General features: G+C 42.9%; 1 protein-coding gene across 2 annotated transcripts in view; it reads left to right on the top strand.

Moving 5' to 3' along the window:
• The first annotated feature begins 1,973 nt into the window (after positions 1 to 1,973).
• The window catches only part of SRPX2 (sushi repeat containing protein X-linked 2), a 33,092-nt gene continuing 18,735 nt past the window's right edge, over positions 1,974 to 16,330 (top strand). The window contains exons 1-3 of one of the 2 annotated variants that reach the window (XM_077747812.1): positions 1,974 to 2,299; positions 4,025 to 4,123; positions 9,227 to 9,307. In XM_077747812.1, the coding sequence (XP_077603938.1) occupies positions 2,239 to 2,299; positions 4,025 to 4,123; positions 9,227 to 9,307 (241 nt within the window). In that variant the 5' untranslated portion in view covers positions 1,974 to 2,238. The remainder of the gene's footprint in view (positions 2,300 to 4,024; positions 4,124 to 9,226; positions 9,308 to 16,330) is intronic. The other variant, XM_077747813.1, reaches the window with a different exon arrangement.

Below are 16,330 nucleotides of genomic sequence, written 5' to 3'. Positions count from 1 at the left end.
CTAGTAGAATTTATTACTCTGCACTTGCTCGCTCTCTTGCTCTCTCTCTCTCTCTTTCTGTCTCTCTCTTTCTCATACACACACACACACACTCATACACACACACACAAACACACTTAATAGATTTACTATATCCTAACACCTGACTTTAGAGTAAATTTTTATATCTGATTTCAAAAACCTCACAATCTGGCCCTACCCTATTTATTCAGTTTTGTTCCCTATCACCCTCTTGATCCCTCTAACCAGTTTGCCCATCCCTCTCTGACCTAACAGTGAGCTATTATTTATTTCCCTTGCCTCAGAACATACCAAGGCCTACCTCTCCCCACAGAGTGTTCACACAGTTCTCAAAGTCTATACCATAACTTTTAGAATTTTATATGGTTTTGTATCATTGTCTAATTGTTTATGTCCCCCTTCTCTCCCCTCCTAAATATAAATCCTCTGGAGTTTATAATTCCAGATTGAAAGATCAAGCACTTCATACTCACCACTGTTCTTTGTTCTTAGCTTACAGTAGATGTCCAATGAAGGCTAATTCCCTAAACACACACAATTGTAATCAAGAACATTTTTGTTGAACGCCTCCTACATTCCATGAGGGCAAGGATTTTTTTCAGTGTTTATTTGAACATTGAACATTTGAAGGGGGGAACCCTGAGATCACAACCTGAACCGAAGTCAAGAGTCAGTCACTTACCCTACTGAGCCACCGAGGGGCCCCGACGGCAAGGATTTTTGTCTCTTTTGTTCACTGATGTTTCTCAAGTACTTAGAACAGTGTGTGGCACATAATAGATGCTCAGTAAATACTGTTGAACTAATTATGCATTAGGATGTTAGGGATTTTATCTCTCCACCATCCTTAATACAGTAGAAGCATGATAAATTTATTGAATAAATGAGGCCAAGATATCTTCAGTTTTTAAAATTTATTTATTGTTTGTTTATTTTTGAGAGAGAGAGAGCACAAGTTGGGGAGGGGCACAGAGAGAGGGAGACGCAGAATCTAAAGCAGGCTCCAGACTTTGAGCTGTCAGCACAAAGCCTGACAGGGGCCTCGAACCCACTAACTATGAGATCATGACCTGAGCTGAAGTCAGAGGCTTAACCATCTGAGCTTCCCAGACGCCCCTGTCTTCAGTTTTTTTTTTTTATACCACAATCACATTGTTGAACACATAGTAGACAGTCAATACATACTTCTGAATGGTGGATTGGAAATGAAACAGGCTTACTATTGAACATTTTATTATCAGAAGCACAATTCTTCCCTTTATAACTGAGAAGAGTTTACTAATTTGCTTGCACACATAAGGAAGAGACCCTTTCTATGGAAGCTAAAAAAAATTCTTCTACAATCACTGATTTTTCAAGGATGGAAATGTCCATGAGAATGTGTGAAGCTGGTCTGCACTATGTTAGAATACTCTCATTACCAGATACTAAAAAGAAAGTTTGCTTAGTGAAGCATATCCCTTCATCAGAGGCCACTGGGAAACAGCTTAGCAAGGGCTATAACCTTGCCATGCACACATCATTTGGTGTGCTTGAACAGGCTCCCCCTAAAGCCTCTCTAAGCATGCTTTCCTTGCACTCTTATTACAGGAAATCAGTCTTGATTCTTCAGACAAAATGTGCATGGTATTTTTTGTAAACAACATAATCTTATCAGAAACTAAAGTCCAAAGAAGTTAGGTCATCAGTGGGAGAGTTTCAACGTGTGTTTGACCTTGTATATATGGATGGCAAGGCAACTGAAGAGCTGGGAAGTCCTCAGGAATTACAGGGGAAATCTCTAGGGAATGTCAAAGTCAGCTACACTCTTCCCCTCTCCTTGGAGTTTGTGAAATTCCTTTTCACTCAATCCTGATGTCATGCTGAGTCATAAAAAGAAATGTTCTTCCTACACCACATCTCTGGAGGCCCTTTAGCCAGCCTCTGTTAGTCATTACTATACTCATCGGCTCAGGGCCAGCACCATTCACACTTTCCCCCTGTTCTGTGGCAGATGGACTGTGTTCCTCTATTCCCTGCGTTCTTTCTCTCCCATCTCTCTAAAATCCTTCTCTGAGGGAGGAATAGCTTATAGCTCTGGGGATAATATAGCTTTAAGGAAACTTTTGGCAGATGCAGATATCCTAACATCTGGGCAGTGTTAACAGAATCCCGGAGGCCTGGACAGACCAAGAGCCACTCGTTCTAGGAATGTTAAAATAGAAGTTTTTCTGACTGATGAGAGGAGCAGAGAGGAAGGAGAAAGAGAAGAAGAAAGCAGAAAAAATTTATAAAATAGGTAAGTAAGATCTGCTGCTTAACCCCTCCACATTATACTACCTCATTTCANAATTATATGCTACTTGCCATTTCAACCATGACCCGGCTGCAGATACAGGTTCCCACTACCTTCCTGGCCCACAGCAGAGGGTGGCTGACTCCCGGTAAGTCAGTTTTTCAGTCTCCAATCTGGGAGGAGATGGGCAGGGAGCAGTCACAGATGCAGAAAAGTGGGTTGAAAAGGAAACCCTGTGCTCCAGGACCATGGAACTGGATTGAGACAGCATATGTGAGGGGCTGGTGATTAGTTTATCTAGCCGTTCATTTTCCTAGATCTCTCTTGAATCTTCCCTTCCTTGTCCTTTTGTTCCCTCTTTCTGCTTTTATCTCTTTCTTTCAGCCCTAACAGATTTTCTTTTTCTAGCTTCCTTCCCTCATCTTTCCACTTTCCTTGCCTCCCTCGCTTGTTCTCAATTTTTTTTCTATTCTGCTTCCTTGCCAGTGTCTAGACAAAATCTGAAGCCAAGTAGCAATGAATTGGAAAATGAATTTTTGCTATTCTTGGACTTTTCACGTTCCTTAGGGACTCTGGCCAGAATCTGCCATCTTTTTGTTTCTCCATTTCTGGAACTGACTCCTCCCCTGAGCATAGCATTTCATTGAGAACATGTGGGTGAATGGGTGCCTGCTGAAAAGTTCAGTGACCAGTTTATACCAATAGGCAACAAGTTTTAATACTGTTTTGGATGAAATTTTTGCCAACTGGGAACCCCAATACTCTCATCCCACTAATGTGAGGGCAGGACAGGAAGTGAGAGGGCAATTGAAGCTTGCTCACCCTCTCCTCGTGTACCTCAATAGGTTCTTCCCAACCTCACAGACTTCCTGCTGGCTCAGCAGAATAAAACTAGAAGGTTAGGCTGGACTTAAAAGCCAAAAGCCACTACCAAACCACTAAGTCTCAAAACTCAAAACTAAGAAAAGAGCCAGGCCATAGGTAACATATGAGAGACTAGAGAAAGGAAACATCTAGTCCTGTCTAATACAAAGTGGGGAATAATAATATCTAATATATATTGATTGCTTCCCTATGTGCTAGGCAATAATCTATTCTATAATGTAGATACTATTATTATTCCCATTTTATAGATGAGGAAACTGAGTCTCAGGGAAGTTAAGGAAGTTGTCCAAGACCATATAGCGAATATGGACAGAATTGGATACACATACAGATCTGTGTAACTCCAGAATTCAAGCTTAGTCTAATGCTAATGCTTTCCCAGATTAGTGGTTAGGAAATACTAGTTAAATGGATGAAACCATCAACTGGCAGCTTTTAGATCGTAGGATTCCCTCTTGGTTCCATATGACTTTATGTTGCCCCTTCCTGATCTTGGTTCCTCCGTGTCCCTCTCTATAACTTGGACAATGAAACACTTGTATCTGATCTCACCACAGTTAATTGAGAATTGATTCTTTTATACCATCCTCCTCCTGGGAGGAAAAGAGATCAGAAATAACAAATAGAGTCTTGCTATTCTATAAAATGGAAGGTCCTTACAAGGGGGACAATATAACAGGCATTCAATAATCTAAAAATTTCTCTTCTTCCTCACAGATCCTGCATTTCTGCTTCTTCTCACTTTGGGAAGTTCACTGATGGCTGATTTCTGAAAGATATTTTTCTTTTCCCTGGTACTTCTGGTTGCATATCTCTATTCTTGTCTCCCTAACCTCCCCTCAGCCCGACTCCTTTTAAGGATGGCTGGTCAACTAACCCAAAGAGGAGCTCTATCTCTCCTGCTCTTCTTCACTTCAGCAGTGACACCAACATGGTATGCAGGTAAGTTTTAGGATCTGTTGCCCATTATTTCCATGGAAGGCAGGACCTAGGCTAAATCTTGGAGAAGAGAAAGTTAGACTGCAATAGGAGATACTTAAATAAAAACTGGGGCTCCTGAGTGGCTCAGTTGGTGGAGCATCTGACTTTGGCTCAGGTCATGATCTCGCAGTCTGTGCTGTCAGCTCAGAGACTGGAGCCTGCTTCAAATTTTGTGTCACCCTCTCAGCCCCTTCTCCACTTATGTGCTCTCTGTCTCAAAAATGAATAAATGTTAAAAAAAAATTAAAAAATAAAGAAAAACAAATAAACATTCCAAAAGCTACCAAGGGAGGCTTTTGAGGCAAACTAACAAGGGATATTTGAAAACAGGCTGCATCAGCATAAAAATGTGAGGGTTGGACAACATGGCTTTTGAGGCCATTGTTTCACCTGCTTCAGTAGTCAGTTTCCTCTCTCTTTCCCTCCCTTTCTCTCTCTCTCTCTCTTTCTCTCTCCATTTCTCTCTCTCTCTCTCTCGTGTGTGTGTGTGTGTGTGTGTGTATTTGTGTGTGTGTCAGTCTCTCCCTCCCTCTCTCTCCCCTAGATCTTACGTATATGATCAGATTTTTATAGCCCCCTTCTGCCAAAAATGTTAATAACAATACAGATCACATTCTCTTAAACAGAGATTCCCCAGTCTCTTCTGGCTTGTTCCTTACTTCAGAAAGGATGGAGATTTCTGGATTCCTAAATGTTTCATCCTTTGCCTCTGGGGACATAGAGAGCTGAAAAGAACAGACTCAGTGAGGAGAAGTAAAGAGGAAGAGAGAGAAATGAAGGAAGGATAATGAGGTGGCAGACAGAGGTTTTTGATGGGGGCCAACTGGCATTCCAAGTGCTAAGAATATTCTGTGGCCTGCAATGTCTGCCTTCATAGGCACTGGGGGATGTGGGGGAAGAAGTCAGACCAAACCAATAAAGTTAGGAAAATATCCAGAGATGAGTAAATAACAAACTGCTTCCACCACAGCCACACTCATTGCAGCTAAAATTTTCCACATGCCCTTAGCTCCTGGTGGAGTTTGGCAGTAGCACTGTTTGTCTGGAACAGCTGCATCAAGCTTTCAAACAAATATGCAAACTTCTTCCCCTCTTTGGCTTAACCTGGCTTTGTAGGGGGTGAGGTACAAGGGCTGACTTTGAGAAGAAGAAATTCAAGTCAAGTCCTTGGCAGAGTACACACTGTTTGGGGTTAAAGAAGCCCTAAGTCTCCAGGAGATAATATGTTTAGCCATCCTCCCCAACCTCCCCCTAGCCAGCTCAAGTATATAAGACCAAAATCCAGACAAAGACCAGAGGACTAAGGAATGGAGACTAGATGGCTCAAAGCCCAGTTTTGAACACCTGTAAGAAACCTCACGGAGGGGGTGGCTCAGTGGCTCAGTTGGTTAAGCATCCAACTTCAGCTGAGGTCAGGATCTCATGGTTTGTGGGTTCAAGCCCCACATCGGCCTCTGTATTGTTGGTGCAGAGCCTGCTTTAGATTCTCTCTCCCTGTCTCTCTGCCCCTTGCACTCTTGCACTCTCTCTCAAAAATAAATAAACTTAAAAAAAAAGAAATCTCATGGAGTGCAAGGGACTTTACCTTTTCTAGAGTGGAAGTCCAAGCTATTGGAGTCTTGAGGGCAGAGCAGTTTATTTTTTTTCCCCCATGGTCTCTTTCTTTTTGTTTTGTTTTAATATAATTTATTGTCAAATTGGTTTCCATACAACACCCAGTGTTCATCCCAACATGTGCCCTCCTCAATGCCCATCACCCACTTTCCCCTCTTCCCCACCACCCATCAACCCTCAGTTTGTTCTCATTATTTGAGAGTCTTTTATGGTTTGTCTCCCTCCCTCTAGACAGAGCAGTTTAAAAAAAACTTAGACTCATTTAACCTTTCAAAAGGCCATTTGCAAAGGTGGCACTCTCTACTTCCATAAGAATCACCAGGCTCCTTCTTGGAAGCCCAGGTTGGTGAGGTCTCTAACAACCCTCATTCTGCCCTCTTCTGTTCTTGGGAGGCTACATGGTGAGAGAAATTCAGAAATTTTTAAATAATCCTCCCCTATATCACTAGCTCAGCTGTCTGAGCTTGCTCTACTCATTCATTCATTCAACAGATATTTATTGACCATTCCTTGTGCATCCATCATTGTTTATTCATGGCTATAGCTTTGTTCTCAAATGGGAATAGCACAAGGAAAGCAACCAAGTGTGGATTAAGGGCTGATCAGAACAAGGATACAGGAATAATCAACAGGTGTTAGGAAGGGCTGAGAATATTAATAAAGTGAACAGTGGATTAAAAGTATGGATTGGCATATCTCTGCAGTTCAGGAAGTCAGACTATACCTGTTACTATAAGCCAAGTGTTAGTGTGGATCTTAAAATAGTTCTCAACTATCAGTTACATCTTCAACCATACCTTTGTGAAGGGCAGTGCTTGGAAGGTCTGACTGTACTATGGAATTTGGAGGGACCCTAGTAATCAGGTAACCTCTGATTGATGTAAAAGAACTGAGGCAGGCTGTGCAAACCTCTCTTCCTCAGTGCTGAGAAGAGGCAAGCAGATAGAACAATGTGGGGAGGGAGTCCCTCTATTTTCTTATATCTCATCTCAGTATCATAATATTTGCAAAATAAAATACCCGACGACAGGCAAAGAGATGGACATGGAAAGGCTTAAAGTGCTAAGGTCGGCTAAGCCCATTCCCACTGCAGTGCAAACTTGGCACTGGTCCAGCTACCTCTGCACCCTGCTGGAAACTGTAATTATCTGACTGTGTCTTCCCCTCATCTTTCCCACATCCCCTGTAATTCTGGAATGATAGAAATTGCATTGTGGCCTTTGATCGCACACCCAGAGTTAAAAAGCTGGATGGCAAGAGACATTTTGGGTTTTTCTCTCTGCTGGATATCATCCAAAGCTTTCTCCTACTGCCATCTTTAGTGGTATATCTGAGTTTGGTATCATGGGGTCAAAGCATCCTTGGCTGGAATGCCCATTCTGCTCCTTCTGAGGTAGGAGAAATTGGGCTACTCTCTTAACTCCTCTGAGCCTGTTTCTTCATCTGTATATCGGCAAACAATAAGAGTGTCTATGTCACGAGATGTTAGGGTGACATAATAAGATAACATATGTAATGGGCTGAACAGAGGACTAGTACATGCTGAGTGATGTTAGTCATGCTACTGCTGCTACCACCACTGTTGTCATTATGGCTCTACAGCCATAGGCTTCTAACACTCCAGTTTGCTCTTCTGGTAAACAGGGGCTTTCTCCCTTCTGGGCATTTCTTCACAAGTAAGCTCTGGAACAAGAGTGCTGGGACTAATCCTTTAGGGAATCACAAACATCTGGCCTCCTGTTTACAGAAGTTGTAAGGCTCTGAGGCTAATACTAAACTGAAACAGCTGACAAGAATTCTGTGCCCCACAAAGAACCCTCCCATGTAGAAAGGGAGACAGCAGGGAGAGGAGGCCTAAACAGAACTAAAGGAAAGCCAAGAAAAGAATGGAACTGGGAAAACAGAAAAAAATAAATGGCAAGAAAAAAATAAACTCTTTCCTTTGGAATGAGGGCAAACCAATGAAGACATGATTTCAGAAAGCAAACTTTCAGTTTGAGTCATTTCCTTGTTCATTAAGATGGAATGGTTTCCCAATACCCCCAACCCCAGTGTGAGGTTGTGGGGAATGGAGGAGCTCCATAATCTAGCCCTTTGCTCCACCCTTTAGTGCAGGGGGCCCTGTGCTTCTTCCCAGAGAGGAGGCAGACAAGCTTGTTGTCTGAATGTTGACACAGGCCAAAGGCCTCCAGCACTAAAACTCAGCCCTGTCCTGAAAGCACATCCTCTCCTGGAAATGAGGAATTGTTTTCTGACTCCAGCATGACTGGCTGTTTTATTCCTGTGCGTACATTAGGGCTCAGAGAGGCTGGAAAGAGAGCCTCCAGAAACTTCACTCCGGAAAGGACTAAGTTGTATTCCAATTAGTTTGTATTCAAGACTGATTTCCTGCTGTCTGGTGAAACACACTGTTTAGTCTCCCAGACAGCCACAGACTTGCCTCCACCAGTGACTGGGCCACTTAACAGAATGGGGGTGGATTTGGAATGTTCTCCTGGCTCAGCAGCTCCCTGCTAAAGCTTCTGATGATTAGAGGAACAGGAAATTTCTCCAAAGGACTCTGCCTTCCTTTTCCTGCAAACCAGGACAAACTGCTCAGGACATGAAACCATGCTCATTTCTTCTTGCCTTTTGTTGTTGTTGTTTAATTTTTTTTTATTTATTTCTGAGAGAGAGAGAGAGCATGAGCAGGGGAGGGTCAGAGAGAGAGGGAGACACAGAATCTGAAACAGGCTCCAGGCTCTGAGCTGGCTATCAGCACAGAGCCCAACACGGGGCTCGAACCCATGAACCGTGAGATCATGACCTGAGCCGAAGCCGGACGCTCAACCGACTGAGCCACCCAGGTGCCCCTCTTCTTGCCTTTTGAACTCTCCCTCTCTGCCTTGGCATGCCACCCCTAGCAATGGCAACCAAGTGGCAAAAGGGTGGTGCCCTGTGGGCTAGTGAGGGCTCAAGGAACTGTTTCTCTTTGAGGACCACGAGCAGGCCTGTCACTAGTGGCAAGGCAATTACTCAGACTCTATTTTTTAACTCCTACCTAAGACAACAGTCCATCCTCATAACTTGGTCATTATCCATATCTCACCAAGACCTTGTGTGTTGCATCAAAGAAATGGGTCAGTTATAGTCCAGATTGGTGGGATTGATGGATAGTCAAGAAGTTCAAATTTTTTTTCTTTTGAATGGAAGATTCTTATGCTACCAGTAAGTCCCCTCACCCCCCACCATGATCATAAGCTCACTTTCTATGCACCTGAGATGTTGAGATTTATGTACAATAGTTCTACTGCTTTACAAGGCAGAACTTTCCACACGAAATATCTACTTGGCTCCCTACCCAAGGAGTGTCATCTCCTCAAGAAGGGACCAGGTTGGATACGGAAAAAAGTTGAGAAGACTTAAGTAAGAAATTAATATGTCATCTTGGTATTATCTTCTTCATTGCAGGTTCGGGCTACTACCCAGATGAAAGCTACAATGAAGTATATGCTAAAGAGGTTCCAAAAGCCCCTGCCCTAGACTACCGAGGTAAACCTCACTGCTTCTCAGGCTCGGGGAGGGTCTTTTCTGGAGTAAGGCCTAGATCTTCCCTGAAGCATCCTCTTCTAGCTTGGCTCATATGTGCCAAAACTGCAGCTCAGGGAATCGGGGGCTGTGATTTCCAATCATGAACTTGGTCACTAACTTGCTCTATGACATCCCCTCTCTAGTACTAAGGTTATCCATCTATTATTAATCATTAAGTATTGACTGAATACCTGCTGTACACCTAATCCCATGCAGGGTAGGCCTGTGGATGATACAAAATCTGACATAGGGTCTTGTCCCCCTCAAGGAGCTCACATTCTTCTGGGGGCAGGGATGGGTGAGAGGGCAATAAAATTAACAAATGTAGAGAAAGTTAGTATGAATCTATGTGGTAGCAGTAAATGCAATAGGACTTAAAGAAAACGAAGTCAGGGCAAGGATCATGAAAGATAACATATGTCAGGCCTTGAGTGATAGGTGGATTTTGAGAACTGGAGAAGGGAGAGGAGGGTATTCAGCAAAGCATTTGGCCATAGATATAGAGGTAAGAACAAAGCTGTTAGAGGAAGGATCTAAGGAGAAACCAGACTGACTAGAGGAGATGGGATGTGGAGGGAGTAGGAGAAAAATAAAGTTGAGGGGCGCCTGGGTGGCTCAGTCGGTTGGGCGGCCGACTTCGGCTCGGGGCATGATCTCCCAGTTCGTGGGTTCGGGCCCCGCATCGGGCTCTGTGCTGACAGCTCAGAGCCTGCAGCCTGTTTCGGGTTCTGTGTCTCCCTCTCTCTCTGACCCTCTCCTGCTCACACTCTGTGTGTCTCTCTCTCAAAACTAAATAAACATTAAAAAAGAAAAAGAAAAAGTTGAATATAAAGAGTAAGACAAAATTAGGAAAGGCTCTGTAATCTAGGGACTCTTCTTAGGCAATGCAGGAGGACTATCTGTGAAGAATGTTGAATAGGGACTCCTGCATTAGAAAGAAATTTAGAAGGGTACCTGAGTGGCTCAGTCATTTGGGCATTGACTTTGGCTCAGGTCGTGATCTCACATTTCATGAGTTCAAGCGCTGTGTTGAGCTCTGTGCTGACAGCTCAGAGCCTGGTGCCTGCTGTGGATACTGTGTCCCCATCTCTCTCTGCCCCTCCCCCGCTCGTGCGCACTCTCTCTAAAAAATAAATAAACGTTAAAAAAAAAAAAAAAGAGGGGCGTCTGGATGGCTCAGTTGGTTAAGCGTCCGACTTTGGCTCAGGTCATGATCTCACGGTTTGTGGGTTCAAGCCCCGCGTCGGGCTCTGTGCTAACAGCTCAGAGCCTGGAGCCTGTTTCAGATTCTGTGTCTCCCTCTCTCTCTGACCTTCCCCTGTTCATGCTGTCTTTCTCTCTCAGAAATAAATAAAAAGCATTTAAAAAAAAGAAAAAAAGAAAGGAAGACCAGGCACTATCTAGTATCTCTTCCATTTCTAAGAGTCTTTGTTTCTATGCTTTACAAGCCATGCAGAGGAGTTTAGCTGTTGTGCTAGAAGTTATAAGAAGCCATCATATGTCTTCGCACAGGGGGTGGCATGGTTAGATAATTTCACCATATCAGCCTTGTTTTTGTGTTCAGAAGTAGGGGGTCAGGAAGGGTAGAGCCTGGGTCAGGGAGACTCTCCACGAATTAGCGACAGTAATGTTGGTTAGAGGTGATTGAGAGTATGGCAAAGAAATAGAGAGTAAGGATGAATCCCGTGGGGCACCTAGGTGGCTCAGTCAGTTAAGTGTCCAACTTCGGCTCAGGTCATGATACCATGCTCTGTGAGTTCAAGCCCTGCGTTGGGCTCTGTGCTGACAGCTCAGAGCCTGGAGCCTGCTTCAGATTCTGTGTCTCCTATTCTCTCTGCTCCTTCCCCACTCGCACTCTGTCTCTCTCTGTCTTTCTCAAAAATAAATAAACGTTAAAAATTAAAAAAAAAAAGGATGAATCCCAGAGACGTTTCAAAGAAAGAGGTCACAGGATTTGGTCCACATGTGATATACCAAGAGGCTAAGAAACAGATACCTGAAAGCAGTTTGTCTGAAAAACTGGAAGGACTGTGAGACACCTCTCAGAAAAAGTTAGAAAAGAAAATTGGTATGGGGAAGGTGCCCTACGGGCAGTGGGAAGTAAGAAGATGCAGCTTAGCTGAATGGGCTGTCTGAAAGACCAGAGGGCCAAAGTCAGAGCTTTAGAAAATATATACAGGGGTGCCTGGGTGGCCCAGTCAGTTAAGTGTCTGACTTCAACCCAGGTCATGATCTCACGATTTGTGAGTTCTAGCCCTGCATCGGACTCTGTGCTGACAGCTCAGATTTGGAGCCTGCTTCGGTTTCTGTGTCTTCTTCTCTCTCTACCCCTCTCCTGCTCATGCTCTGACTCTCTGTCTCTCAAAAATAAAAATAAATGTTAAAAAATTAATAAAAAAAGAAAACATATACAGATATGAATATGAGAAGAGAAGCCAACAAGGGAAAAAGAGATAGAAGTCAGCCATGTAGAAGGAGATCAGGGTACTATCTATCATATCACAGAAGCCACGTGAGAAGAGAGTTTTGGAAAGGGGAAAGAATGAAAAATCTACTGTGTCAAATATTGCAGAGAAAAGTTGAGGTTTTTGCGAACAGTATATTTGGCAAGAAGAAGGTAAATAGTGACTTTTGAGAGAAGAGTTTCAATCGAGAAATGATCAGAGCTTTGTGTTTCTCTGTGCTTCTTTCTAGCTGCCTTCTACCTATTTTCTTGCTGCCAAAGAGTCCACACCCACTGGCTCTCTGCCTAAGCACCCACTAACTCCTAAACTCCCTACAGTCTGTTTCTTATTCACCCACAAATCTCCATGTTGAAACAACATTTTTTGAAGATCACAATTCTCTCCCAGTGCCTCAATCATATGGCCCTTCCTTGAACTTCAATCTCTCTAGTCTCTCAGCAGCAATGAGCAAGCCTCTCTCTTCTTACCACCACTTGGGCTCCATGGCATTTCACTATTCTGGTCATAGCTCAAGCCAAGAAATGAGATTGGCTCTCTAGTGGTGACAAGAGAGAATGAAGCATGGATCTGAACTTTAGGCAACCCTGACAAGTCTCCTGAGCTCCCAAATAAGATGTCCAACAGCCGCTGAACATTTCCATTTGGAGGTATATAAAACTAAGTTCTTTCATCCTCCCCGAGAAAGGCTCTACCAGCTGACCTTCCTCCTTTTGATAATTGTGCCATTATTCTCCTTAAAATATGCCTTAGTGCAAAATATGCCTTAGTGGCATTTTTGTTTGTTTCAAGTTTTTATCTAAATTCCAGTTAGTTAACATATAGTGTAATATTAGTTCCAGTTGTAGAATTCAGTGGTTCATCACTTACAACACCCAGTGCTCATCACAAGTGGCCTCCTTAATGGCCATCACCCATCTAGCCCATCCCTCCCACCACCACCCCTTGAGCAACCCTCAGTTTGTTCTCTGTCTTTAAGAGTCTGTTTCTTGGTTTGCTCCTCCCCCCCCCATTATCATTTGTCTTGTTTCTTAAATTCTACATATGAATGAAATTATATGGTATTTGTCTTTCTCTGACTGATTTATCTCACTTAGCATAGTACACTCTAGCTCCATCCATGTCATTCCAAATGGCAAGATTTCATTCTTTTTTATGGCTAATATTCAATTACATACACACACACACACACACATCTTTATCCATTTATCAATTGATGGACATTTGGGCTCTTTCCATAATTTGGCTATTGTTGATAATGCTGCTATAAACATCAGGGTGCATGTGTCCCTTCAAATCAGTATTTTTGTATCCTTTTGGGTAAATACTTAGTAGTGTGATTGCTGGATCACAGGGTAGTTCTATTTTGAACTTTTGAGGAACCTACATACTGTTTTCCAGAGTGGCTGCACCAATTTGCACTTCCACCGACAATGCAAGATGGCTCCTCTTTCTCCATCAGTGGCATTTTTAATAGCCTCTTTTCCTCATCACCTCTCACCGGTCATTCATCAAGAACTGTCATTTCTTTATTACTCCATGGGATCAAAACTTTTATTACCTCACACATGGATAATGACAGTTGCTCTCTAATTGGATTCTCGGAATCATGTTTCTCCTTTCCCCAAACCTAATGGCCCAATGTGACCATTTCTAACAGAATTTGGCCTCAGTTCAGCTGCCCAAGCTAACAACTCATTACCCCTTCTCCCCACATCAAATCTTTGCTTCAGACAGATTAATAGAATTCTACTCTGTTCCCTCACTGGTTTAGCGCACACTGAGTTTTTCCTCATTCATTCCCTCATTCCCTTCCACTTGTTTATTTAATAAATATTTATTGAGTATCTACTATGGACCACTTCTGAAATAAATATTTATTATCTGGGTCACTCATTTGGCATTCATTATGTACTGCCCCTTTGGTTTACTTTTTATTGTCCTCAACAAAATACTTAACCTGTTTAACAGAAGGAGCCATTTGTGATATCTCTGCCGAGCTACGTAAAAAGTAATGCTCAGGAAACGTTTACTGGGTTGTTTTGCATCCTGGGAGCAGAATCCAGATTGTAGAAAACTGTAAATAGGATAAGTGGATAGGAAAAAGTAACAGATGCAGAAAGATAGTTTCAGGGGGGTCCAGCAGCCCAATGATTAATATTAGCCTGCCTCATTGGTTATTTTTAAATGTCATAAAGCCCCTTAGAAAAGTGTAAGCCACATGGTGGCCTTTGGCCTTGGAGTCAAAGAGTCTCATGGCTCTGTTTTGGAACTTGGTCTCCAGACACAAAACTAATTGAGTGAAGTTGTCAGTGTGAAGTGGAGAGGAGGTGGCTGGGAAAGTACAACTTGAGATCCGAGACTCCTCTGTAAGGTCTCTGTGTTTTCACAATAGCTCTGCAATTGTAGTGCCTGAGACTTTCTGTAATTTGGGGATGATGTCTCCAAATGGCAGCAGCATGTTGTTGCTTGATGCCAAATGAGCTGGTGGCTCAAACCCAGACATTGATTTAGGGAATATCATTCCCAGGGCTAGATATATTTTACACATGCAATTTCATATGATTCTCAGACCAGCCCTATGAAACTGGTTTATTATCCCCATTTTACAGATCAGGAAACGTGGCTCAGAGAAGAAATTTAGAGTTGCAGAGCTCAGAGGTGGCATAGCAGGAATTTACACCCAGGTCCCTCTGTCTGACTCCAAAGCCATGCTCATTCCATCTCTTCATCAAAAACGTAACCTGTCGTGGGGTGCCTGGGTGGCTCAGTCGGTTGAGCCTCCAGCTTCGGCTCAGGTCATGATCTCACGGTTTGTCAGTTAGAGCCCCATTTGGTGCTCTCAGGCTCTCTGCTGTCAGCATAGAGCCCACTTTGGATCCTCTGTCCTCCTCTCTCTCTGCCTCTCCACTGCTCATGCTCTCTCTCTCCCTCTCTCAAAAATAAACATCAAAATTTTTTGAGAAATGTAACCTGTTACTAAAAGTAAAAAAAAAAGATTAAAAAAAGAAAAAGATAACTGGTAAAAACCCAGATCATTATTTTAGAGCAAGCTAACCATGTAGTTTGGTACCATTTTCACTAATCTTGAACTTTATTTCATTCCCTTTAACCTGGCTTGGAGTCAGAAATCCTTCTCTGAGGTATGCCTTAAGTCCTCTGGGGGCACTGCTTTCCCAGCATATTGCTTCAGCCCTGAGCTAGCTGGTAACTTTGCCTAGGTTATCTGAAGATAATCACAGACAAGGTCATTTCAACTCTGTTGTCAGCATTTTGTTTTCTTATAATCCCCCAAAAGAGATACGTGGACAGTTACATAGAGAAGAGGCCACAGGTCTGAGTTTCAAGTCCTAGCGCCTCCATCTTCCAGCAATTTCAGGAATTTACACCCAATATGTGGACAAACACATATTGTGTGCCAATCATTGTGCTATGCATTTTATAAATGTTATTTCATTTAAATAAATTGCATCTTGGTATGTAGTAATATGGAAAGATATGGAAAGATCTCTAAAACACATGGTTAAGTTTATTTTTTAAAGCATTGGTGGGAATAATGGGTATAATATACTACTCTGTGTGTTAAAAGGAGGTAAAAAGAATCTATAGCAAGATTTGCTTTATATGCTTAAAGAAACAGTTAACAGTGGTTCTTTATGGGGGGATAAAAGGGGGGTAGATAAGGGAGCAGGGGTGGGAGGGAGACTTTTTACTCTGTAACTTTTTATACTTTTTTTTTTTATGTTTTACTTATTTCTAGGAGAGAGAGACAGCGCGAGCAGGGGAGGGTCAGAGAGAGAGGGAGTCACAGACTGAAACAGGCTCCAGGCTCTGAGCCGGCAGTCAGCACAGAGCCCGACGCGGGGCTCGAACCCACGAACCGCGAGATCATGACCTAAGCGAAAGTCGGACGCTTAACCGACTAAGCCACCCAGGCGCCCCTGTAACTTTTTATACTTTTTGTGTTTTGAATCAAGTGGCTATATTACCTATTTAAGAATGTAAATTTATACTTCAAAATGGCAGCCTAACATACTGCAGTGGCAGATACCGTGATTAGGAAAAATAGTCTTTAGGGGCACCTAGGTGGCTCAGTCAGTTGAGCGTCCAACTCTTGATTTCAGTTCAGGTCATGATTACAAGATTATGGGATTGAGCCCCAAATAGGGCTCTGTGCTGAATGTGGAGGCTGCTTAAGATTCTTTCTCTTGATGGGGGACCTGGGTGGCTCAGTCAGTTAAGTGTCCTACTTTGGCTCAGGTCATGATCTCACAGTTCATGAGTTTGAGCCCTGTGTTGGGCTCTGTGCTGACAGCTTAGAGCCTGGAGCCTGCTTCAGATTCTGTCTCCCTCTCTCTCTGTCCTTCCCTCGTTCCCTCTCTCTCTCTCTCTCTCTCTTTCAAATAAACATTAAAACATTTAAGATTCTCTCTCTCTCTTTGCCCCTCTCCCCTTCTCTCATGCTGTCTCTCAAATTAAAAAAAAAAGAAAAGAAAAGAAAAATTGGGTTTTAGAGAGAAAG

The sequence above is a fragment of the Crocuta crocuta genome, unplaced genomic scaffold (assembly GCF_008692635.1).
Source record: "Crocuta crocuta isolate KB4526 unplaced genomic scaffold, BGI_CrCroc_1.0 scaffold365, whole genome shotgun sequence".
NCBI lineage: Eukaryota > Metazoa > Chordata > Mammalia > Carnivora > Hyaenidae > Crocuta > Crocuta crocuta.
The sequence above is the reverse complement of the archived record's forward strand: the minus strand, read 5'-3'. Positions and strand labels throughout refer to the sequence as shown.